Raw genomic sequence first — 19,683 nt, 5'->3', positions numbered from 1 at the left:
AGGCCCACTGCCTCCATAACACATAGTAACTGGGGCCTGGCACATTGCAGATGCTTGCGGACCACCCTCCCGTTTGCCTGCCTGCTTCTGTTGCCACCATGCTGACCGGTGGTCAACTGTACCACTGTATGTGTTCCCAACTGCATATATCAGCATAATTATGTAAGTTGATTAAATATTACATAAAGGGATAAAATGCAATTGCAAAAGTAAATATTTTTATTTTTATGGTGAAAACTAAGCTGAAAACTTTGCAAAAACTTAATGAAAGTGAATTGCTAAAAAACAAAATTGTTAGGCTGGGCATGGTAGCTCACACCTGTAATCCCAGAACTTTGGGAGGCCAAGGCGGGCGGATCACTTGAGCCCAGGAGTTCGAGACCAGCCTGGGCAACATGGCGAAACCCTGTCTGTACTAAAAATACAGAAATTAGCCAGGCATGGTGGTGAGTATCTATAATCCAGCTGAGGCATGAGAATTGCTTGACCCCGGGAGGTGGAGTTTGCGGCGAGCCGAGATTGCACCACTGCACACCAGCCTGGGTGACAGAGCAAAACTTTGTCTTACAAAAAAAAAAAAAAAAGTGAAATTACGTAAAGGTGAAAACTGTAAAAGATCAGGAAAAAGAAACCAGAGAAGATATCAGATTGCTCCACAAGTTCCCACACTCTATTTTATAATAACTAAAGATAGGCAAATATTTTCCTCAACGATCAGATGGTAAATATTTTTAGCCTCTGTGGGCTTTCTGTCCCAACTACCCAGCTGTGCCACTGTCACAGGAAAGCAGCCACAGACAGTACGTAAATGAGTGGCATGCCTGCATGCCAATACAACTCTACCTGCAAAAACAGGCCAACCCCAAGCAAAATGGAAACTGGAGATGACACACTATTACGTGGTCAATGAAAGCGGCACAGCAGACCTGAACACAGAGATCGGAGCATGCATTTCCATATTCTGTGCTGAAAATTACGCTGTTCACATAGCCCACCTGGCTATTTCCCACTGTCCCCCAAGGCCAGACTGCAGGGTAGGATACTTCTACTGTAACAGTCGCCTCAGAAAATATATAGCAGCACAGCAGGGACACTTCCCTACAAGATCTGCACCAAAGAAACACCAGTGTGAGGAAGACAATGTCTGCAGCCCTATTCAAGGCAGTTTACTGAACATATCATCGCAAACTTTAACTAAAGTAGCAACTACACATAAAGAATGCAAGGCTAATCTCCTAACACAGCTTAGACCTTACAAAACTTTTAACTGGGAAATATTTTAAGGTCTGCAACTCACTCAATAATAGATATTTTAAAATGACGAGATGTCAAACTGAAAGCTCCTTGACAGCAGGAGCCTTTCAGATGAGGCCATCTTTGCTCTAGGACTCACAAAAGCAGAAACAACACGGCTCTGACAAGGTCTGTCCCGTCAATGGCAGCAGGACCGACATACAGGGAAGTATCTAAAATGATTTTTCATCTTTCACCTAAGAAATGCCCAAAAGTCACTCAATTACCAATCTGCCATTCAACTTCTGCAGGAGAGAAAGCAAGCTGACAGGTACCCCTGCTGATTATAACGGAAAGACTCCACAACGCCAGAGACACACAAGATGCCAAGGACAGACCACCACAATACTGAAAGACGAGTCATTTCTAAAATATTAACATGACTTTAACCATCAAACCTCATCAGGTACCCTTGAAAAAAGGATGATCTCCCTTAGGAACACAAACATAAAGCCAAAATTCAAAGCAAGCAGATACCGTAGCATCAGACTACAGAACACAGAAAGACTTAGCAGGAATTACCACAGGGAATCAAGAGTGGCCGAACGTTAAGAAATGTAATAATACTAACCAGAGACAATTCAGAGTGTCAATCATTCCATTTCAACTCTCATTCTTAAAAAATAAAATGCCCACACAGGAACGGCAGCAGCTGCTAACCAGCTGAGAGGCCTCAGGCAAACAAGCCCAGTAACCACCCGGGCCTCTTCCCCAATGCCACTGAGCCCCACACCCACTGGGCGACAGGGTGGGTGGCCTCGTGAGGCCCACTGTACTCATCTCACTTCCTCCAGGGAAGCTGCCATGCGTGTCCTCGTGGGCCTGTTCAGGGTGGCGAGAGCTCTACGTACCGTTCTCAGTGACAGCCAGGGTTTGAGCATCCCCACTCCCACACGCCACATCGATGACCTTCAGTCCTTTAAGCCCGGCTACCAGCATCGGAATGGCCTCGTCCTCACTGGAGCCTTCAAACAGATAGGACGGCGGTTACTAAGTCCTGTAAGAGGCCACCTCCTGCTGCACGCTCCCACTCATGCAGAGCAGACGTACCATGGCCCAGCCGGCCGTAGTTCCCGCGGCCCCAGGTGTACAGCTCCCCCTCGGCAGTGATGGCCGCACTGTAAGTGCTCCCGCAAGCGATGTGCACCACATGCTTCCCGGCCTGCTTTCCAGAGAAGGCGGAGATCACCTTAGGCTCCTCCAAAGGCCTTGGGGAGAAAGGGAACAAACATGAATGCCCTTCTTCTTGGTGTTATTTCTTATTAATGTTAACAAAGGAAATTCACTATCCAAATTTAGACCAGCATAGCATCAGGCCAGTTTCACCTTCCAGGTACCTTGTGAAAGAAGGAAGAGAGAATTCCAACACCTAACACCTCCATGACTTTTTGTTCAGTTGGAACCCGATGCCAAACATGGTACCCAGTAGAAATATAAAAATAGTGTTTGTTAAAGAATTGTACAATAGGCTAGGCACGGTGGCTCACACCTGTAATCCCACCACTTTGAGAGGCCGAGGTGGGCAGATCACCTGAGGTCACGAGTTCGAGACCAGCCTGGCTAACATGGTGAAATCCCGTCTCTACTAAAAATACAAAATTAGGTGGGCATAGTGGAGGGTGTCTGTAATCCCAGCTACTTGGGAGGCTGAGGCAGGAGAATCGCTTGAACCTGGGAGGAGGAGGTTGCAGTGAGGTGAGATCGCCCCATTGCACTCCACCTTGGGTAACAAGAACAAAACTCCATCTCAAAAAAAAAGAGACTTGTAAAGTCCACTGCAGCTCTATTCACAATGTCCCAAAACCATGGTCCATCTGCAACAGAAGGAATGAATTACCCATACACCCAACCCAACATGGCTGGATCTCAAGACATCTGCTAAGTCAAAGATGCCAGAAACAAAATACCATACACTGTATGGCTTTGTTATATTAAATTATGGAAAAGACAAAATAATAACAACAGAGTGCAGATCAGAGGTTGTCAGGAACTGGAGGTAGGAAGGGGGCATCAACTCAAAGGGTACAAAGAGGGCCCTGGAAGTGATGGGAGCGCCCCATGTCTTGATGGTGGTGACCCAACTGCGTGCACTTGTCAAAACCCATCCAACTCTACATCTGAAACTCAGTCATCTGGTTGTATGGAAGCCTCATAAAGCTGACCGACATTTATATGTATTTGTTAAATGAATGTGGATGGAATGAAGCCAGCACTCTGCAATCTATACTTTACAAATGAAAAGTATGAGGCAGTGGGGATTAGGGTAGAGAAGTCTTACTAGTTGAAGAAATTGCAAAGTTAGCAAAATACCCTATTCTTAGGATCCAGAATATGTTCCTATGATGGATGACATTTTCTTGAAAATCTACAGAAGCCAGGCCTCTCCTTTACTCACTTTGTGACCTACTAGTTTGCAAAATACACACAGTGGCACAGGTGCTCACAGGGACAGCCCAATGACTCTACTCCAGTACAAACTCTCCCTTATTCAGCTTAAGTTTCAATTTCCCCAAAAGGTTATCTCCAGCTTCTGCCATCTGCACTCATCTCTCTTCCTTCCTTGAAGTCCTAGAATAAGGCGTAAGTTACTCATCCCAGCACTTACTCTCCACTGAGAATTGTTTTACTATGAAATATTTTATAGAAAGTCAGTTATAAATACCATAAAGGAAGTAAGCAGACATACCACCCTGTCCTGTACCTCGATGCCTTTCAAGTCCCGTGTACCCCATGTCAATCCCAGCCTTTACAATCCAGTGTGAGAGTAACAGCTATAAATTCCATGGAGATCAATCTTTTCTTTTTCACTCGTCTTACATTTGTCTGAATCCCTTACAACACTGTCAGGGTTGGGCTGTTCTGAGCTTGGCATACATGTACCACACGATACGCATTACTCTGCTTTTCTCCCAGTTTGGGATCTTCCCAGCAGATGCTGTCGGCAATGATGCCCTCAACTCCACCCTGTGGTGTGCATGGGCCATGCCCCCCAGGCTCCTCTCAAGGGACACAAGTGCAGTCATGACTTCACTCATTTCAAGCTCTGCACTGCCCTCTCCCTGCTCAGGGCTCCAGCCCACAAGAAATGGGCTTGCTGGGTTGGTGTGTACATACATCCCTCATTTAAACCTAATGCCAAAGTTCCATGCACAACAGCAAAGTACAAGAGGGTTCCCATCACTCCATGGGGCTGGCAGACCTCCCAATTTTTACAACCTGGCATTTATAACAACTTTGTTTCATTTGTTCTTTCACAATAAAAGGTTCCACTGAGTAGGATAATATTAGGAAGAAACTGCTGACTTTTGTTCCTGTAAAAATAATATATGGTTCAAGAAAAGGGTGACAACCTTATCTATGAGAGACAGGGTGAACTGTTTGTGAATGAAGGAACAGTGGTGTGGGATTTGTTTTGGCAAACTCCACAGTGGGGATGCAGTTTGAGTAGATAGAAGGCTGGCCAAGGCTGCACGGGGTGAAGAAGAACAGAAAGGCCAATTCCTGTTGCCCTCCACACATGAGCAGAGCTCCTAAGCCATCACCAAGGAGGAGGCATATCGTAGTGTCCTGCTCCACCCCAGCGCTACATGTCAGGGCAGTTGGAAAACACCTGGACACACTTCTGCGCTCCATCCTGTTTAGGATATGGCAACATAAAAGGAGAGTGTGTCCCCTACAGGAATGAGCGATACATACACAGTGTCCCCATGGCCCAGCCGTCCGCCGTCCCCACAGCCCCAGGAGTACACCTCTCCAGTAGCAGCCAAGGCTAGGTAGTGGTGACCATCAGAATGGGCAGCAATTTTTACAATGTTTCTGGAGGCAAGGCCTTGGACCAGCTGTGGGGCCTAAAGAAGGAAAAATACGAAGAAAAGTAGTCATCAGTCCAAGGAAAATGAAACCAGCTCAGCTCTCCGTTATCATGTATCCCCAAGCGAAGCCTGCTGTAACTCCAAGTGGGGCATAAGTCTCTGGGAACTACGGGGCCGGCTCTCCAGCCCTTCCCACCCAGCACCAACAGAACAGCGGGCAGCCTCCAAGTGCTCTGCAGCAAGACCAGAGCCGATGCAGGGGCAGGGCAGGCTAGCCCCATGCCACAGAGACACGCAGCCGACAGGGAGGAACACCTCGCTTTAATGAAAACATGCCACGTCCCAATTTGCCACTATCCCCACGAGGCCCAACTCCCTCACCTGTCACCTGTCTGGCCCCAACGTCAAATGAGTTTACACGTGGAAATGAGTTTACAAACGGGAATCTCACGATTAGCAATGAGTTTCACTGTAAGGACTTCCTAATCTTCACAACCCAAATCTTGACAATATTACAACTGAGATCATTAAACATAATATACAATAAACAGAAGCTTGTCAATCTTCAGAAATCAAACGCCTTAAAGAAACACCAGAGCTTGTGCATCTGTAGGACAGACCCTGCCCCGCAAGGGAACACTGCAGGCACAGTGCCCAGAACACTCACCAGCGTGTCACTATTATAGGCCTGTGTGTACACGCGGCCATTGCGTGACAGAATCAGGAAGCGCTTCTCTGCACAGGCAATCTGTGTGACTCCCAGGTTGGCCAGGCCTTCGCACTGGATTGGACCAATCACATTGGCATAGTATTTCCATCCTATTAACCCCCAACCTATGACCTCTTGCAATGATCCCTGTAAGATAAGAAAGTAAACATTTCCTTTAACAACAACAACAATAAAAAAAGGCTGGGAGTAACACTGAGCTACTACAAAATAAAAACAAAGCAAATAAAGAGAAAATATGCTGATTCAAAACATCAAAATAGCTCATACCATCCTGTATTACCTCATTTAACAGGTAAGATGAAGCAACTGAACAGGTTATTTTTCCATTTCCATTGCATTTCATTTTAACAGAGCCCATTAAAAAGTACTATAAATGGCCCTTAAATACTAATATATTTTTAAATGCTCAAACTATATCAGGGTCACCATTTTGTGCTTTAGCAGGCAAAATCCCAAAAGCCCACACACAAGGCTGGGAGACCAGCATCCATGTTGGTGGTGAGAGAAATCAACTTGTACGGGAGCAATCTGGTGACAACCAGCCCACACTAGGTGCCTCCCCACCTGTGCATGTGCACGGGCACACACACGTGCACACATGGAGGACACGTGTTCCAGGTCAGGCCTTGCAGCACTATTTGTGTTTGTTTTTGTTGTTGTTGTTTGTTGAGATGGGGTTTCACGCTTGTTGCCCAGGCTGCAGTGCAATGGCGCGATCTTGGCTCACTGCAACCTCCGCCTCCCGGGTTCAAGTGATTCTCCTGCCTCAGCCTCCCGAGTAGCTGGGATTACAGGCATGTGCCACCACACCCAGCTAATTTTTGTATTTTTAAGTTGAGACAGGGTTTCTCCAAGTTGGCCAGGCTGGAGAACCCACTCTTTTTATTTATAGATAGATAGATAGATAGATAGATAGATAGATAGATAGATAGATAGGCAGGCAGGCAGATAGATAGATAGACAGACAGACATGTAATATAGATATATAATATATAATATATAACATATAATTATACTGTCACTACTATCACCAGCATTACATACTAAGACAGTCCGCGTTCAGAGTATGAAGAAGGCTGTGGAACCCCCTGCAGAAGGTGGGAGGGCCTGGGGCTGTGGATAAAGGGGAGCTCTCTGGGGCTGTGCCACCTGAACCTGGAACCCGGGCCCCCAGGTTGGGTCGCCAGGCCTGTGCGCCTCAGCTTGCTCATCACTCACTCTCAACACGGATAACACCTTCAACTGCAAACGTGTTTAAAAACCACAGGCCAGCTCCCCCTACCAATACCAGAAAAAGCAAGTCTCCACACGGGCCCAGGATGAGAACCTACAGGTGGTACTAGCTACAAAACACATGGAGTACACGGTTCTTGCACACACCTTATGAGACGTCGGAGAGCTACACAGTGGAGGCATACAAGGCGTAGCCAGACGGTCTAAATGGGCCATGACAACAACCGCCGTTTGTCGCAGATCAATGGCAAGCTCGTTGTCTTGTGGAAGGGTGAGGTACCTCAGGAAACTCTCATTGGGGCTCAGAGGGCCAGACAAAAGCTAGAAAGGAAAAGTAAACAAACATTCGGAAATGGTGGGAAAAATTAAAGTTAACACAATTAACCTTTAACCACTCTTTATATTTTGGTATTGACTCATTTGACCCATCAAATGACAATGTCGATGATACAGTTATACTATACATCTATATATTTATGCAGCATATAAACTGACTGTGTAAATGTCTAAATTTGCTGTACACGCATACACAACATTGACTGCGCATGTATACATTTATGATACCACAGGTAAGATGGATCCACACAGATTACTAACATGACCAAACCGCCCTACAGGCCTAGGACCCCTGGAGAAAGGCAGAACCACCTCTGTGGGAACCCAGCACAGCATCTCAAGCTGGCCTTGAAATCTAAAACCAAAACCTTTATTTTAATCTAAACGTTGCCCACTCTGGAGAACAGCTACTTTCATTTGCAAATTAAATCATAGTTCTAATTCTTCTAAAGGCAGAAGAGCCCTATTATCATTAGTTTAAAGACTGCCAAATAATAGGCTGGGCATGGTGGCTCACGCCTGTAATCCCAGCACTTTGGGAGGGCCAGGCAGGCGCAGGCGGATCACAAGGTCGAGAGATCGAGACCATCCTGGGTAACATGGTGAAACCCCATCTTTACTAAAAATACAAATATATTAGCTGGGCTTGGTGGTGGGCGCCTGTAGTCCCAGCTACTCGGGAGGCTGAGGCAGGACAATGGCGTGAACCCAGGAGGCCCAGCTTGCAGTGAGCCGAGATCACGCCACTGCACTCCAGCCTGGGCGACAGAGCAAGACTCCATCTAAGGAAAAAAAAAAGACTGCCAATAATAGAAAAATTAAACCAAAGCACGATATTGGAATGCCTAAGACTTTCCCAAAAAGACTGGCAAAATCCAACTTGTACTTGACATGTAAAGACCAGCAGTCCTGGAGGTTTAGGCCCAGGGCCCCGCACGCCTGCTCCTCCCTCAGCTTGTTGTCCACACCCGTTAAGGCGGGAGCTGGTACCAAACAGAGTGACAGCTCAGGTGACGCGCCCTGCACAGAGCCCAGTACATAGGAAGGGCCAACAAAGCAGGCCGCTATTTTCGTTGTTCTTTTCTGGTATTTATTTAAAAGTGAATGTTTCAACCTTGGTTGTGTGCTGACAAGGAAGTCAGTGCTCACTGATCCGAGTCTTCTCCACAAACAAGTGACCACCCACACCTGTCTCATCTGACTCGCTGCTATTACCACCAAACACACACACGCCAGAGAAAAACACTGCCGTTGACATGCATGCTAGTCTTGCTTTAAAAGTAACTAGACTCGAGTGCCACCTAAACACAAAGTTCCATCATGACACTCACGTGCATGTCGCCCTCGGAGTGGGGTGCATCCTTCCTGCAAATGATGCTCTGGAACCTTTGCAGCAAGGGCAAAAGTGGGGCGCTGGTGCCCTGGGCGGAACGCTCATTGTCAGTCTCCTGTGCCCCGCTGTCCCACAGCTGAAGCAACAACAGGATGGCAGACAACATTTGGCTAAAGGAGAAAAGATATTTATTCTAGTAAAAACGGATTAACTTCTTTTCTTCACAGTTGATCAAAAATAAAAGCAAATAGCTGGATAGAAGTGAACAAATACTTGGGATTTAAAAGGAAACTAAACTAAAGCCGTGGTAATTAAATCACTGAATTGACACCAAGACTTTAGCACAAGACATCGCCTTCTGCTCATAAGAAAGACCAGTTAAGAAGCTCAAAGAGCACGTTTACATGAAAGTTCTAGGATCTTAAATTCATGGAATAAAAATAAATAAATGAAGAAAACTGAAAGAAAAAAAAAAAAGAACAGTTCCCAGGCTAGAACACTGAGCATAAAACAGGAAGTGAAGAAAAGGTAAAGAGAGAGAGCCCTGGGACATGGTTCTCCGTACAGAGCACCACATCTGCTGCGGTCACAAACGATTCAGTGAAACGCACACAATGCAACAGGTATTTCCATACACAGGCGCTTCCCCAAAGCGTTCCCGTCTGCGGCAGCCCTCACCTCAGCGTGCCTCTCTGCACAGCCAGCTCCAGCAGGATGGCCAGGGCCAAGTGCTGGTCCTGCAGGGGGATGCTTCCTGGCCCTTTGGTGGCTGGCGTTCCGTGAACATCCCTGAAATGAAAGCAGTGGATGCAGGAACAAAGCGACCTCCAGAAAGACAGCATGCTTACAATCACACTAACACGTTTACTACACGCTCCCTCCAAAGGAAGGATGTATTTTTAATATTTAGGATCAAGTTTCTGATACTTGCTACTCAAATTTATTCAGAGATTATAAGTGTACAATTAGCTTACACAACTATAAAGTGTTCACTCAGATACTATATTACAGTAGATGACATACTCCAAGTATATGAAGCATAAAATAATTTATCTCATTATCAAAAACATAAGTAGAAGAATATCTAGCTATCTTTTCCAGTTTCAATGACGTATAAGACTATACCAGTATCAGCATTTACCTACAGAATTAAAGAACCAATTTCTAAAACCACCTTAGAATCTGGAGGCAAAATGTCTACACTAATTTCTATCTCTGATCAATGAAATATTTTTAACTTTTCTATGTTACTCAATAATAAATTTTCTAAAATTCTATCCTAAGACTGCAGAGAAAGGATCTTATGGTATCAATATTACAGCTGAATTTGTGAAATCAACTCCAAGCCTACGCTCAGGGCCTCCAGCGTTAAAACTCTGTGGTGATGCCTTCACCAGCAGGCTCAGGAAGTGGACTCAGAGCCGGGGACACAAACGCCAAAGGCCTCCTGCCGGCTGCAAGAAGGCACAGTGCTGACCTCTGCAAGGAGGGTAAGGAGTGGCCTCACTTTCCCTCTGCATCTGTCCTTCCTGTTGAATTTTAGATTTTCTTTAAATTTAAAAACCTTAACAAAAATGCATAGCACCCAAGACCAGAGTTCATGTGTTTCTTACACACAAATGATTCCTATTCAAAATTTTTTACACTAAAAAAGATCAGCCACAGGACTAAAGAATTTGATCTTGAGTAGTTGTTTACTCCCACATTATCTATAAGACTTCAAACCAAGCACCACTCCGCACTCAGAACAGCAGCTCCTAATCATCACAGAGAGACACACAGTGTAAGCGCTCAAACCTCTACGAATGACTGATGGCCAAATCTCTAAGCATCCTCTCTCGTCCGTCTCATTTAGTATCACAGCTTCCTGGGTCTAGTCAGAGTATCATAAATCAAATCGCCTCAAAAGCTGAGAACCCAGACCCGGAATCACAGCACTGACAGCCTGCTGAAAACAGGTGAAAAACCAACCTACTAGGCTTCTTAGCTCTAAAGCGAGGGTGGTAAGAACCAGCCTCAAGCAGGCCAGCTGTCTGCGTGCAGAAGGCAAGAAAGGAAAGAACTCACCCCGTCACGACGGACCTGAGGAACCTGGTCGCTCTCTCCACCACCTCCAGCCACACAGAGGACACGGTGCTCTCGTCAAAGAGCGAGGCCTCGGGAAGTGCTCGCAGGGCGTCCAGGGACTCCTGCAACAGCTCACTGCAGAGGTCCGCATCCTCGCCTGGGCGCACACACGCGTCAGAGGAGCCCCCCCCACTCCCCTCACTCTCCCGCTGGGCTTCCCACCCCTCAGCGAGAGATGACGCCACTGTCACCTTTCCAATCCCTCACTCAACAGGCCAAAATCTAGCACAGCTGCTCCAGTCAATTCTGTGTTTCATGGCTGTCACATGAGCAATACACTAACTTCTTGTTCTTCTAGAATTAAGTCTGTACTCAGGTGTTCCATGGTAGTGGTTGACGTGGGGGTGGGGGTGCATACACTCTCTTTTTTTTCTTTAAAGCACAGATGTGAAAAGCCAAACAGCCTCTGCAGCCTCTCATCTCACAAGCAAGGAAACTGAGGCACAGAGAGCACATGAGATCAGCCAAAGGGCACATGGTGGCTGCACCAAGCTCGAAACCCAGTCTGTTGATGCGTTAGGGAAGCAGAACAACGCGCCACACCAGGGACCGTACCTGATCGCCAGGCCCTGCGCAGGAAGGCAAAGGCAAAAGACAGCGCCGCTCGGGATCCCACTCTGGCGAGCCCCTCCACACCTTTGCCCGCAGGCCGGGAACTGCAGACGACACACACGGAACATACAACCAGTCAGCAGCAGAGGGTGCAGATACTACATAAAATCAATACTATGAAAGGGTGTGTACCAAAATCCGAGCAATGGTTTTCTTCAAGTGACAGGATCACAAGTGGATTTTTCGTTTTGTTGTTTAACAACTTTCATCAAATGTCTTTTGTAAAGGAAAAGTTTTCTCTTTAAGAATCAAAGAAATGTATAAGGAATTTTAAATGTCTTGGGAAAATGCTCATGAAATGACCTCCCAAAGTGAGATTCTACTGGGAGGAAGCAGACGATAAGCAGATAAATACATAAATGGAGGGAGAATAAACCCCACATGGGAGACCAGGCCGGAGAGGAGCTGGAAGAAGAGCAGCAGAGCCGCAGAGGGTAGCCTGGCTCGCCCCAGCTCCGGCGTCCTCCACTCGAGGTCTGCTCCTGGCCGTGGGTGAAGCCCTGCGTGCTTGACCCACTCCGTGGGGCGTTGCCCTCTTCTGACGGTGGTGCTCATCACCCTCCTGTGTCTATTTAAGCTTTTCACCACTTGTGTATGTTAATTTCACAAGTCACAGTTTCATTCTGCATGTTGTAAAAGGTTATGCAAATGGTACAACATAAAAATCATCCTGTACAAGAGAGAAAAGGCTAGAATACAAAAATGCATATATAGGGGAGGCTGAGGCAGGAGAATGGTGTGAACCTGGGGGGTGCAGCTTGCAGTGAGCCGAGATCGCGCCACTGCACTCCAGCCTGGGAGACAGAGCAAGACTCCATCTCAAAAAAATTAAAATAAAATAAAATAAAAATGCATATATAATCTCAATCATGCACAGCAAGTAATTGTATGTTATACTTTACACTATATCATGTTTCTAATATTACAGTATTGCTACTATAAACTATATTCTCCAAATTTACTAAAATTTGCTTTCATGATCAGGGGAAATCCTATAAAAACAGGTGATACAGAGTTCAAGACCAGCCTGGCCAATATGACAAAACCCTGTCTCCACTAAAAATACAAAAATTAGCCAGGTGTGGTGACAGGTGCCTGTAGTCCCAGCTACTCGGAGGCTGAGGCAGGAGAATCACTTGAACCTGGGAGACAAAGGTTGCAGTGAGCCAAGATTGCACCTCTGCACTCCAGCCTGGGAGGCAGAGCAAGACTCCATCTCAAAAAACAAAAAACAAAAAAAAAAAAAAGGGTTGTTATAGAAGGATCTCCCCAAGATACAATATGTAATAAAAATGGCAATGAAGAACACGGCTGGCCAGGGGCAACAGTACATGCTTATCCACAAGTGCCTGAATAATGCACCGGGAGCTCAGAGAGGAAACACAAGAACCTCTGAGAAGGGCACTGGGTACCTGGAATATGGAAATCTTTGCTCCTAAATGAGAAATACGAACACGACAAGACACAGACATGTAACAGGACACACAGTCCTTACAAGAGAAAGCACATGGGCCAAGTGTGGTCACAGGAGGTGGGCCAGTCACTTTAGGTCAGGAGTTTGAGACCAGCTTGGCCAACATGGCAAAACCCCATCTCTACTAAAAATACAAAAATCAGCCGGGCGTGGTGGTGCATGCCTATGGTCCCAGCTACATGGGAGGCTGAGGCAGAATTGCTTGAACCTGGGAGGCAGAGGTTGCAGTAAGCCAAGATCGCACCACTGCATTCCAGCCTGGCCTGGGCGACAAAGCAAGACTCTGTCTCAAAAAAAACAAAAACAAAAACAAAAAAAAACTACTCAGCCATAATAAAATAATGATACATGCAATGACCCCTTTGGGAAAATGTTAAGGGGATTATGCTGAGTGAAAAAAGTCAATATTGCTTGAGGCCAGGAGTTCCAGACAAGCCTGGGAAACACAACAAGACCCCAGTCTCTACAAATACAAAATGAGCTGGGTGTGGTGTCATGCATCTGTAGTCCCAGCTACTCAGGAAGCTGAAATGAGGTGACTGCTTGAGCCCAGGAGTTTGAGGCTGCAGTGAGCTATGATTATATCACTGCAATCCAGCTTGTGGGCATCAGGGTGAGACCCTGTCTCCAAAAATTATAATAATAACAATAATAAAAAATTTAAAAGCCGATGTCAAAAAATCACATAATAGACACAGAGAACAGATGAGTGGTTGCCAGCAGTTAAGATGGGGAGAGAAGACGTGAATGTGGGTATAAAGGGCCCTTGTCCATGTACCAATTGCAGTGGTGGTCTCAGAAAATCCACACCTGAAAAAATTGCAAAGAAATACACACACAATTGAGAGCATGTAAAACTGGGAAAATCTGAATAAGATAGGCAGGCTATCAAAATTAACACCCTCGTTGTGATGACTGTGTCACAGTTTGCAACTAACTACCATTGAGGGCAACGGGACGAACAGCAAAAGGAATCTCTATACTGGTTCTTACAACTGTATGTGAATCCACAATTATCTAAAAAAAAAAAGGGGGGCTTTTTTAAAATTTTAGGAATTCTTCCACTTAATGAAAGATACATTCCAATTAATCCACCAACCCTATGTCATCACAAAGGAAACAGCAGAGAAAAATCAGCTGGGCTCTCAGCCATTTCTGCAGCTGAGGGAATTCAGTTTGATTCGACAAACACACAACAGTGCTTGGACAATCTTAGCACCTACCGCCGACCCATACATAACACTGATTCATGACCATCACAGCCGGTCAGGAAGGAAGAAAGAACCATGGCACTCCTATTACCAAATGGGTAGGAATCTCATCTGTCTCTTGGTTTAATTTACCCTAAAACTATTTTCAAAAATACAACATGTACAGTGTCCCTTGGTATCTGTAGGGGATTGGTACCAGGCTTGCCCCACCCTGGCTCCATACCAAAACCCTAGGATGCTCAAGTCCCTGATATAAAATGGTGTAGTATTTGCATATAACCTGTGCACATCCTCCAGTATAATTTAAATCATCTCAGCCAGGCACAGTGGCTCACACCTATAATCCCAACCCTTTGGGAGGTCAAGGCGAGAGGGTTGCTTGAGCCCAGGGGTTCAAGACCAGCCCGGGCAACATGGCAAAACCCAATCTATACAAATTAAAAAAAAAAAAAAAAATTGGCCAGGTATGGTGGCTCATGCTTGTAATCCCAGCACTTTGGGAGGCCAAGGCAGGCAGATCACTCGAGGCCAGCCTGGGCAACACAGTGAGACCTCGGCTCTACAAAAAATACAAAAATTAGCTAGGCATTGTGGCACACGCCTGCAGTCCCAGCTACTTGGGAGGCTGAGGTGGGAGAATCACTTGAGCCCAGGAGGTCAAAGCTGCAGGAAGCCATGATGGCCCCACTGCCCTGGGCAACAGTGAGACCCCCATGTCAAAACAAACAAACAAAAAAAAACCATCTCTAGATTACTGTAACACCCAATACAAGGTAAATGCTCTGGAATTAGATGTTATATTGTATTGTTTTTTCTTTGTATTTTTTTATTGTTGTGTTGTTTTTTATTGCTTTTCTTCCAATATTTTCGATCCATAGTTGGTTGAATCTGTGGATGTGAAACCCACAGATACAGACAGCCAACTGTAATGTGATTTCAACTATATTTAAACATAAGGAAACAAAAAAGGAAAACAAACACAAAAATTAAAACATAAGAAAACAAGGAAACAAGCTACAAGTACCGTTCCTGTCTCTGGGGAGCAAGATGATCAGGGTTTTGCTCTTGTTTCTTTCTGCCTCCCGTACCTTCTATGTGCTCTCTCCAGGGAGTCAAAGTCACTATCACAGTCAAATAAAGCCAGCACTCCTAACACAAAATATAAGTTTCATCTGGCAGTCTTGTAGTTTAACCTTCTGAGGACAAAAGTCTGATAGCTTCATTTTGGAAAAGTACAAATTTACATAAGCCTTAAACATTCTAGTGGCTGTTAGCAAATAGTGGAAATCTGTGATACATTAACAGGCATCAACAAATTAAAACTCATATGCCCAAAAGCATCTCTTTTTTTTGCTTCTTTTTGAGACAGAGTTTCATTCTTGTTGCCCAGGCTGGCACAATCTCCGCTCACCGCAACCTCCACCTCCCGGGATCAAGCAATTCTCCTGCCTCAGTCTCCCAAGTAGGTGGGATTACAGGCATGAGCCACCAAGCCCCGGCTAATTTTTTTATTTTTAGTAGAGATGGGGTTTCTCCATGTTGGTCAGATCTCCAACTCCTGACCTGAGGTGATCAGCCCGCCTCAGGCCTCCCAAAGTGCTGGGATTATAGGTGTGAGCCACCACACCCAGCCCAAAGGCAACTCTTGTAATAAAAGAATAAGAAAATCACATTAGGAAGGAAAAACATGAAGCATCTAAACTAGTTGGGCATTAAACATTACAATCTATCTCCTACCCAGCAGCAAAACAAAATAAAACATATACAACGTTCAGAACTCATTTTCCAATTTATACTTGAGCTGATCTAAAGCTGTGGCTGGCTTCCACAGTTACTGACAGAAAAACGTCTTTACAATAATGACACAGAGCCAGGCGCAGTGTCTCATGCCTGTAATCCCAGTACTCTGAGAGGCTGAAGCAGGAAGATTACTTGAGGCCAGGAGCAAGACCCCATCTACACACACACACACACACACACACACACACACACAAATTGTTTTTATTTAGCCAGGCATGGTGGCATGTGCCTGTAGTCCCAGCTACTCAGGTGGCTGAGGCGGGAGGATCACTAGAGCCCTGGAGTTCAAGGTTACAATGAGCTATGATTACACCACTGCACCCCAGCCTGGGTGACAGAGCAAGACATTGTCTCTCCAAAAAAAAGAAAAGAAAAATTTTATTGAATAAAATAAAATAATGACACAGATTACACAGCATGGTCTGTTACTACATGAGCAAATTGGCAAATCCATTCTCCAGATTATACAAAACATACAAAAAGGGAAAGCAAGAATAAATTTCAGAAGGTGAAGACAGCCTATATTGAAAACCTTAAACTTTCTGAAACAAAACAGTCTGAATTTTATATTTAACTGGCATCAGGATTCTTTCTTCGCTTTATTGTTACCTTTTTTTGTCCACAGGAGGCAGAGAAATACCACTGCTTTTCCACTTAACTTTGACATTCTCCTGAAAAACGGTTCTATTCAAGGCAATGAAATAGCGCTCCAAGATCACCAGCCTCTGCTTGAGTCGCAGGGCTGAGAGGGTGGTGGTGGCTGACTGGACGGCCAGGGCCTGCTGCTCTTTAACCAGCACAGAAAGACACTCCCTCAGTTCATTCACATCTAGAAAATAAGACAAGAAAACATCTCACCTGTGGACAATGTGGCCACAGTTTGTTGCAATGTTGAGAAAATGGATGATGACGACAGGTAGTACTCGAAGGCATGATATGTGGCAATAATGGTTTTAACCATTTTACACACATGAGCTCAGGCAACCCTCACACCCAGCACTGTCAAGCAGTGTTGTCCATCCATTTTATGGATGAAGAAACTGAGGCACCACCAAGTGGTTAAGCAACTTGTCCGAGGCCACACAGAGGAGTGCGGCACATGACAGAGACTCTTGAGCCACCATGGCACACTGCCTCTCTCTATGGAAACATCATACAAAAGATGTTGGCCGGGCACAGTGGCTCACACCTGGAATCCCAGCACTTTGGGAGGCCAAGGCAGGTGGATCACTTGAGGTCAGGAGTTCGAGACCAGCCTGGCCAACGTGGTGAAACCCCTTCTCTACTAAAAAAAAAAATACAAAAATTAGTTCGAGTGTGGTGACGCACGCCTGGAATTCCAGCTACTCAGGAGGCTGAGGCACGAGAATTGCCTGAACCCAGGAGGAGGAGGTTGCAGTGAGCTGAGATTTTGTCACTGCACTCCAGCCTGGGTGACAGTGAGACTCTGTCTCCCAAAAAAAAAAATTACTAACACAGAACTTTGAAGTCAATATTAGTCAATATTTATCAGCAGCACATCTCCTAAACAGAGAAAAACACTAGCCATTATTTTCATGTTACAAAACCAAATTCAATATAAAAACGATGTCTTGATAAAATTACCCAGCATGCATGACTCATGAAACACATTTATGGACATATTTTAGAGGAAGATAAAGTAACAAGTTAGAATACACATTCTAACTAGTGAGTAAGTGATATTTCATTATATTATTCTCTCTTCTTCTATGCATCTTTGAAAATTTCCATACTAACAAGTGTTTTATAAGTAGCTAGAAGGCAATCACAGGAGTGAAAATAATTCAAAGGATTCTGGTCTTTCAATTAAGCATGCGTCTGCCTCAGAGCACAGATCATTATAGGGGAATTGTAAGTTACCTCCCACCAATCCCCTCTAACAGCACAGCTCCCAGTGGCGAGGTGACAGCTGGTCTCTTTTGTGCTTGCCTCTCTGCTGCTTACTAGCCTGGAGGCCAGCAGCCACCAGCCTCGCAGCCCTGGATCCTCACAGGTAATAGCAACACCCCTACTGGCTGCCTCCCCTTGTGCAGAAGACATCAGTTTTCTGGCTACCCACTACCTGGATATGCTTTCCACGGGACAGGAGGGCCTTAGAAGGCAGTAGAGAGAAACATCTCACCACTCCCTGGAAAGGCACAGGGAGGCGCACACTGTGCCCAGCACCAGCAGTAGGATGTGAGACCTGGAGCTTTGCAGCTAAGAGCTAATAGTTATTTAAAACGACATGAAGAATACTGAATTGCACACTGGGCTCAAGATGGAGAAGTGAAAGACTGAAAGGTAAAGCAGTGCCCCTGCCCTTCTCAGGGCAGCCCCACCGAGCCACCCTTCAGGCAAGGAGCTGGCCCAGCACTTCAAGGGCTAAGCCCTTCCTGAAGAGTCACTGCATTTGCCGCTTTTAAATAATACATCTCCCTTCTGCTTGGCTGCAGAGCCCAGAAACAACCCCAAAGCTCCAAGAGGGCAGCTCTGCCCTTGAGCACCCACGTGCCCTTCTCCCTGACACCCTCCTGCTTATTCCGTCGCAATCCTGACTGCCCAGTCCATCAGTCATGTACACTCTGAAACAGTGGGTGAGAAAATACACAAACCATGGACACCACTGGGGAGTCAGAACTCCTACCCCTGCCTCACAGTAACCAGGGGCCTCTAGGCAAAGTGGGAAGCCTGGACTTCGTCTCCAGCTGCCAGCGATGAGGTGAAGCACGCCCTATCCCTGCCAGAGCAGGGTCACAGAAAGATTTCACCACTTACACAGAAGATTTAAGTAAGACCTAGAGTCGCCTAACAACATGTTCTATTGAGAAAGTCACTCATGATACCAAGAACCAGGAAGATCTAAAACCAAATTTTAAACAGTTATAGAAATACCACGATGAAAGATGTTGGAATAATGTGGCAAATAATTAAAAACAGTCACGATAAAAAGGCTTCAACAAGCAATTACAAACACATGTGAAATAAATGAAAAAACAGAAAGCCTAAGACAAGAAAAGGAAGACAAAAAAAAGAAACCAAATAGAAAGTTTAGAACTGAAAAATACAATAACCAAAATAAAAAGCTCAGTGAATGGACACGGCAGTAGAATGGAGGAAAAAGGGCAAAGAATCAGTGACATAGAAGATAGAAGTTATCCAATGTGAATAACACAGAAGAAATACATGCCCCCAAGGCAGGGCACGGTGGCTCACAGCTGTAATCCCAGCACTTTCAGAGGCCGAGGCAGGCGGATCACAAGGTCAGGAGTTTGAGACCAGCCTGGCCAACATGGTGAAACCCCATCTCTATTAAAAATACAAAACTGAGCCGGGCATGGTGGCGGGCACCTATAATCCCAGCTACTCGAGAGGCTGAGACAGAAGAATCATTTGAACTAGGGAGGCGGCGGTTGCAGTGAGCCGAGAACGTCCATTGCACTCCAGCCTGGGAAACAGGGAGAGACTCCGAAGATGGGAAGGGACGGGAAGGGATGGGAAGGGACGGGAAGGGATGGGACGGGACGGGACTGGATGGGACGGGATGGGAAGGGAAGAGAGAAAGAAAGAAATGTCCCAGCAAAAAAAAAAAAAAAAAACCAGTCTTGGGGACCTATAGGACTATAACAACTCCGGTCACTGAACTCACGAAGGGACAGGAGAAAGAAGGTGGGGTTGAAACTGTACTCTATGAAGTGATGGCTTAAAAGTTCCCAAATTTG

The 19,683-nt window shown here is 45.6% G+C and overlaps 1 protein-coding gene across 3 annotated transcripts in view; it reads right to left on the bottom strand.

Annotated features, from left to right (window-relative positions):
• Positions 1-19,683, bottom strand: part of LOC100976978 (E3 ubiquitin-protein ligase HERC2) — a 209,560-nt gene that overhangs the window by 152,307 nt on the left and 37,570 nt on the right. For all 3 annotated transcript variants that reach the window (XM_034938387.3, XM_034938388.3, XM_034938393.3), the window contains 10 exons: positions 16,571-16,790; positions 11,420-11,520; positions 10,805-10,961; positions 9,416-9,526; positions 8,736-8,907; positions 7,216-7,389; positions 5,773-5,961; positions 4,990-5,141; positions 2,344-2,501; positions 2,145-2,258 (listed from right to left, as the gene is read on the bottom strand). In XM_034938387.3, the coding sequence (XP_034794278.3) occupies positions 2,145-2,258; positions 2,344-2,501; positions 4,990-5,141; positions 5,773-5,961; positions 7,216-7,389; positions 8,736-8,907; positions 9,416-9,526; positions 10,805-10,961; positions 11,420-11,520; positions 16,571-16,790 (1,548 nt within the window). The remainder of the gene's footprint in view (positions 1-2,144; positions 2,259-2,343; positions 2,502-4,989; positions 5,142-5,772; positions 5,962-7,215; positions 7,390-8,735; positions 8,908-9,415; positions 9,527-10,804; positions 10,962-11,419; positions 11,521-16,570; positions 16,791-19,683) is intronic.

The sequence above is a fragment of the Pan paniscus genome, chromosome 16 (assembly GCF_029289425.2).
Source record: "Pan paniscus chromosome 16, NHGRI_mPanPan1-v2.0_pri, whole genome shotgun sequence".
In the NCBI taxonomy this organism is placed as follows: domain Eukaryota; kingdom Metazoa; phylum Chordata; class Mammalia; order Primates; family Hominidae; genus Pan; species Pan paniscus.
The sequence above is the reverse complement of the archived record's forward strand: the minus strand, read 5'-3'. Positions and strand labels throughout refer to the sequence as shown.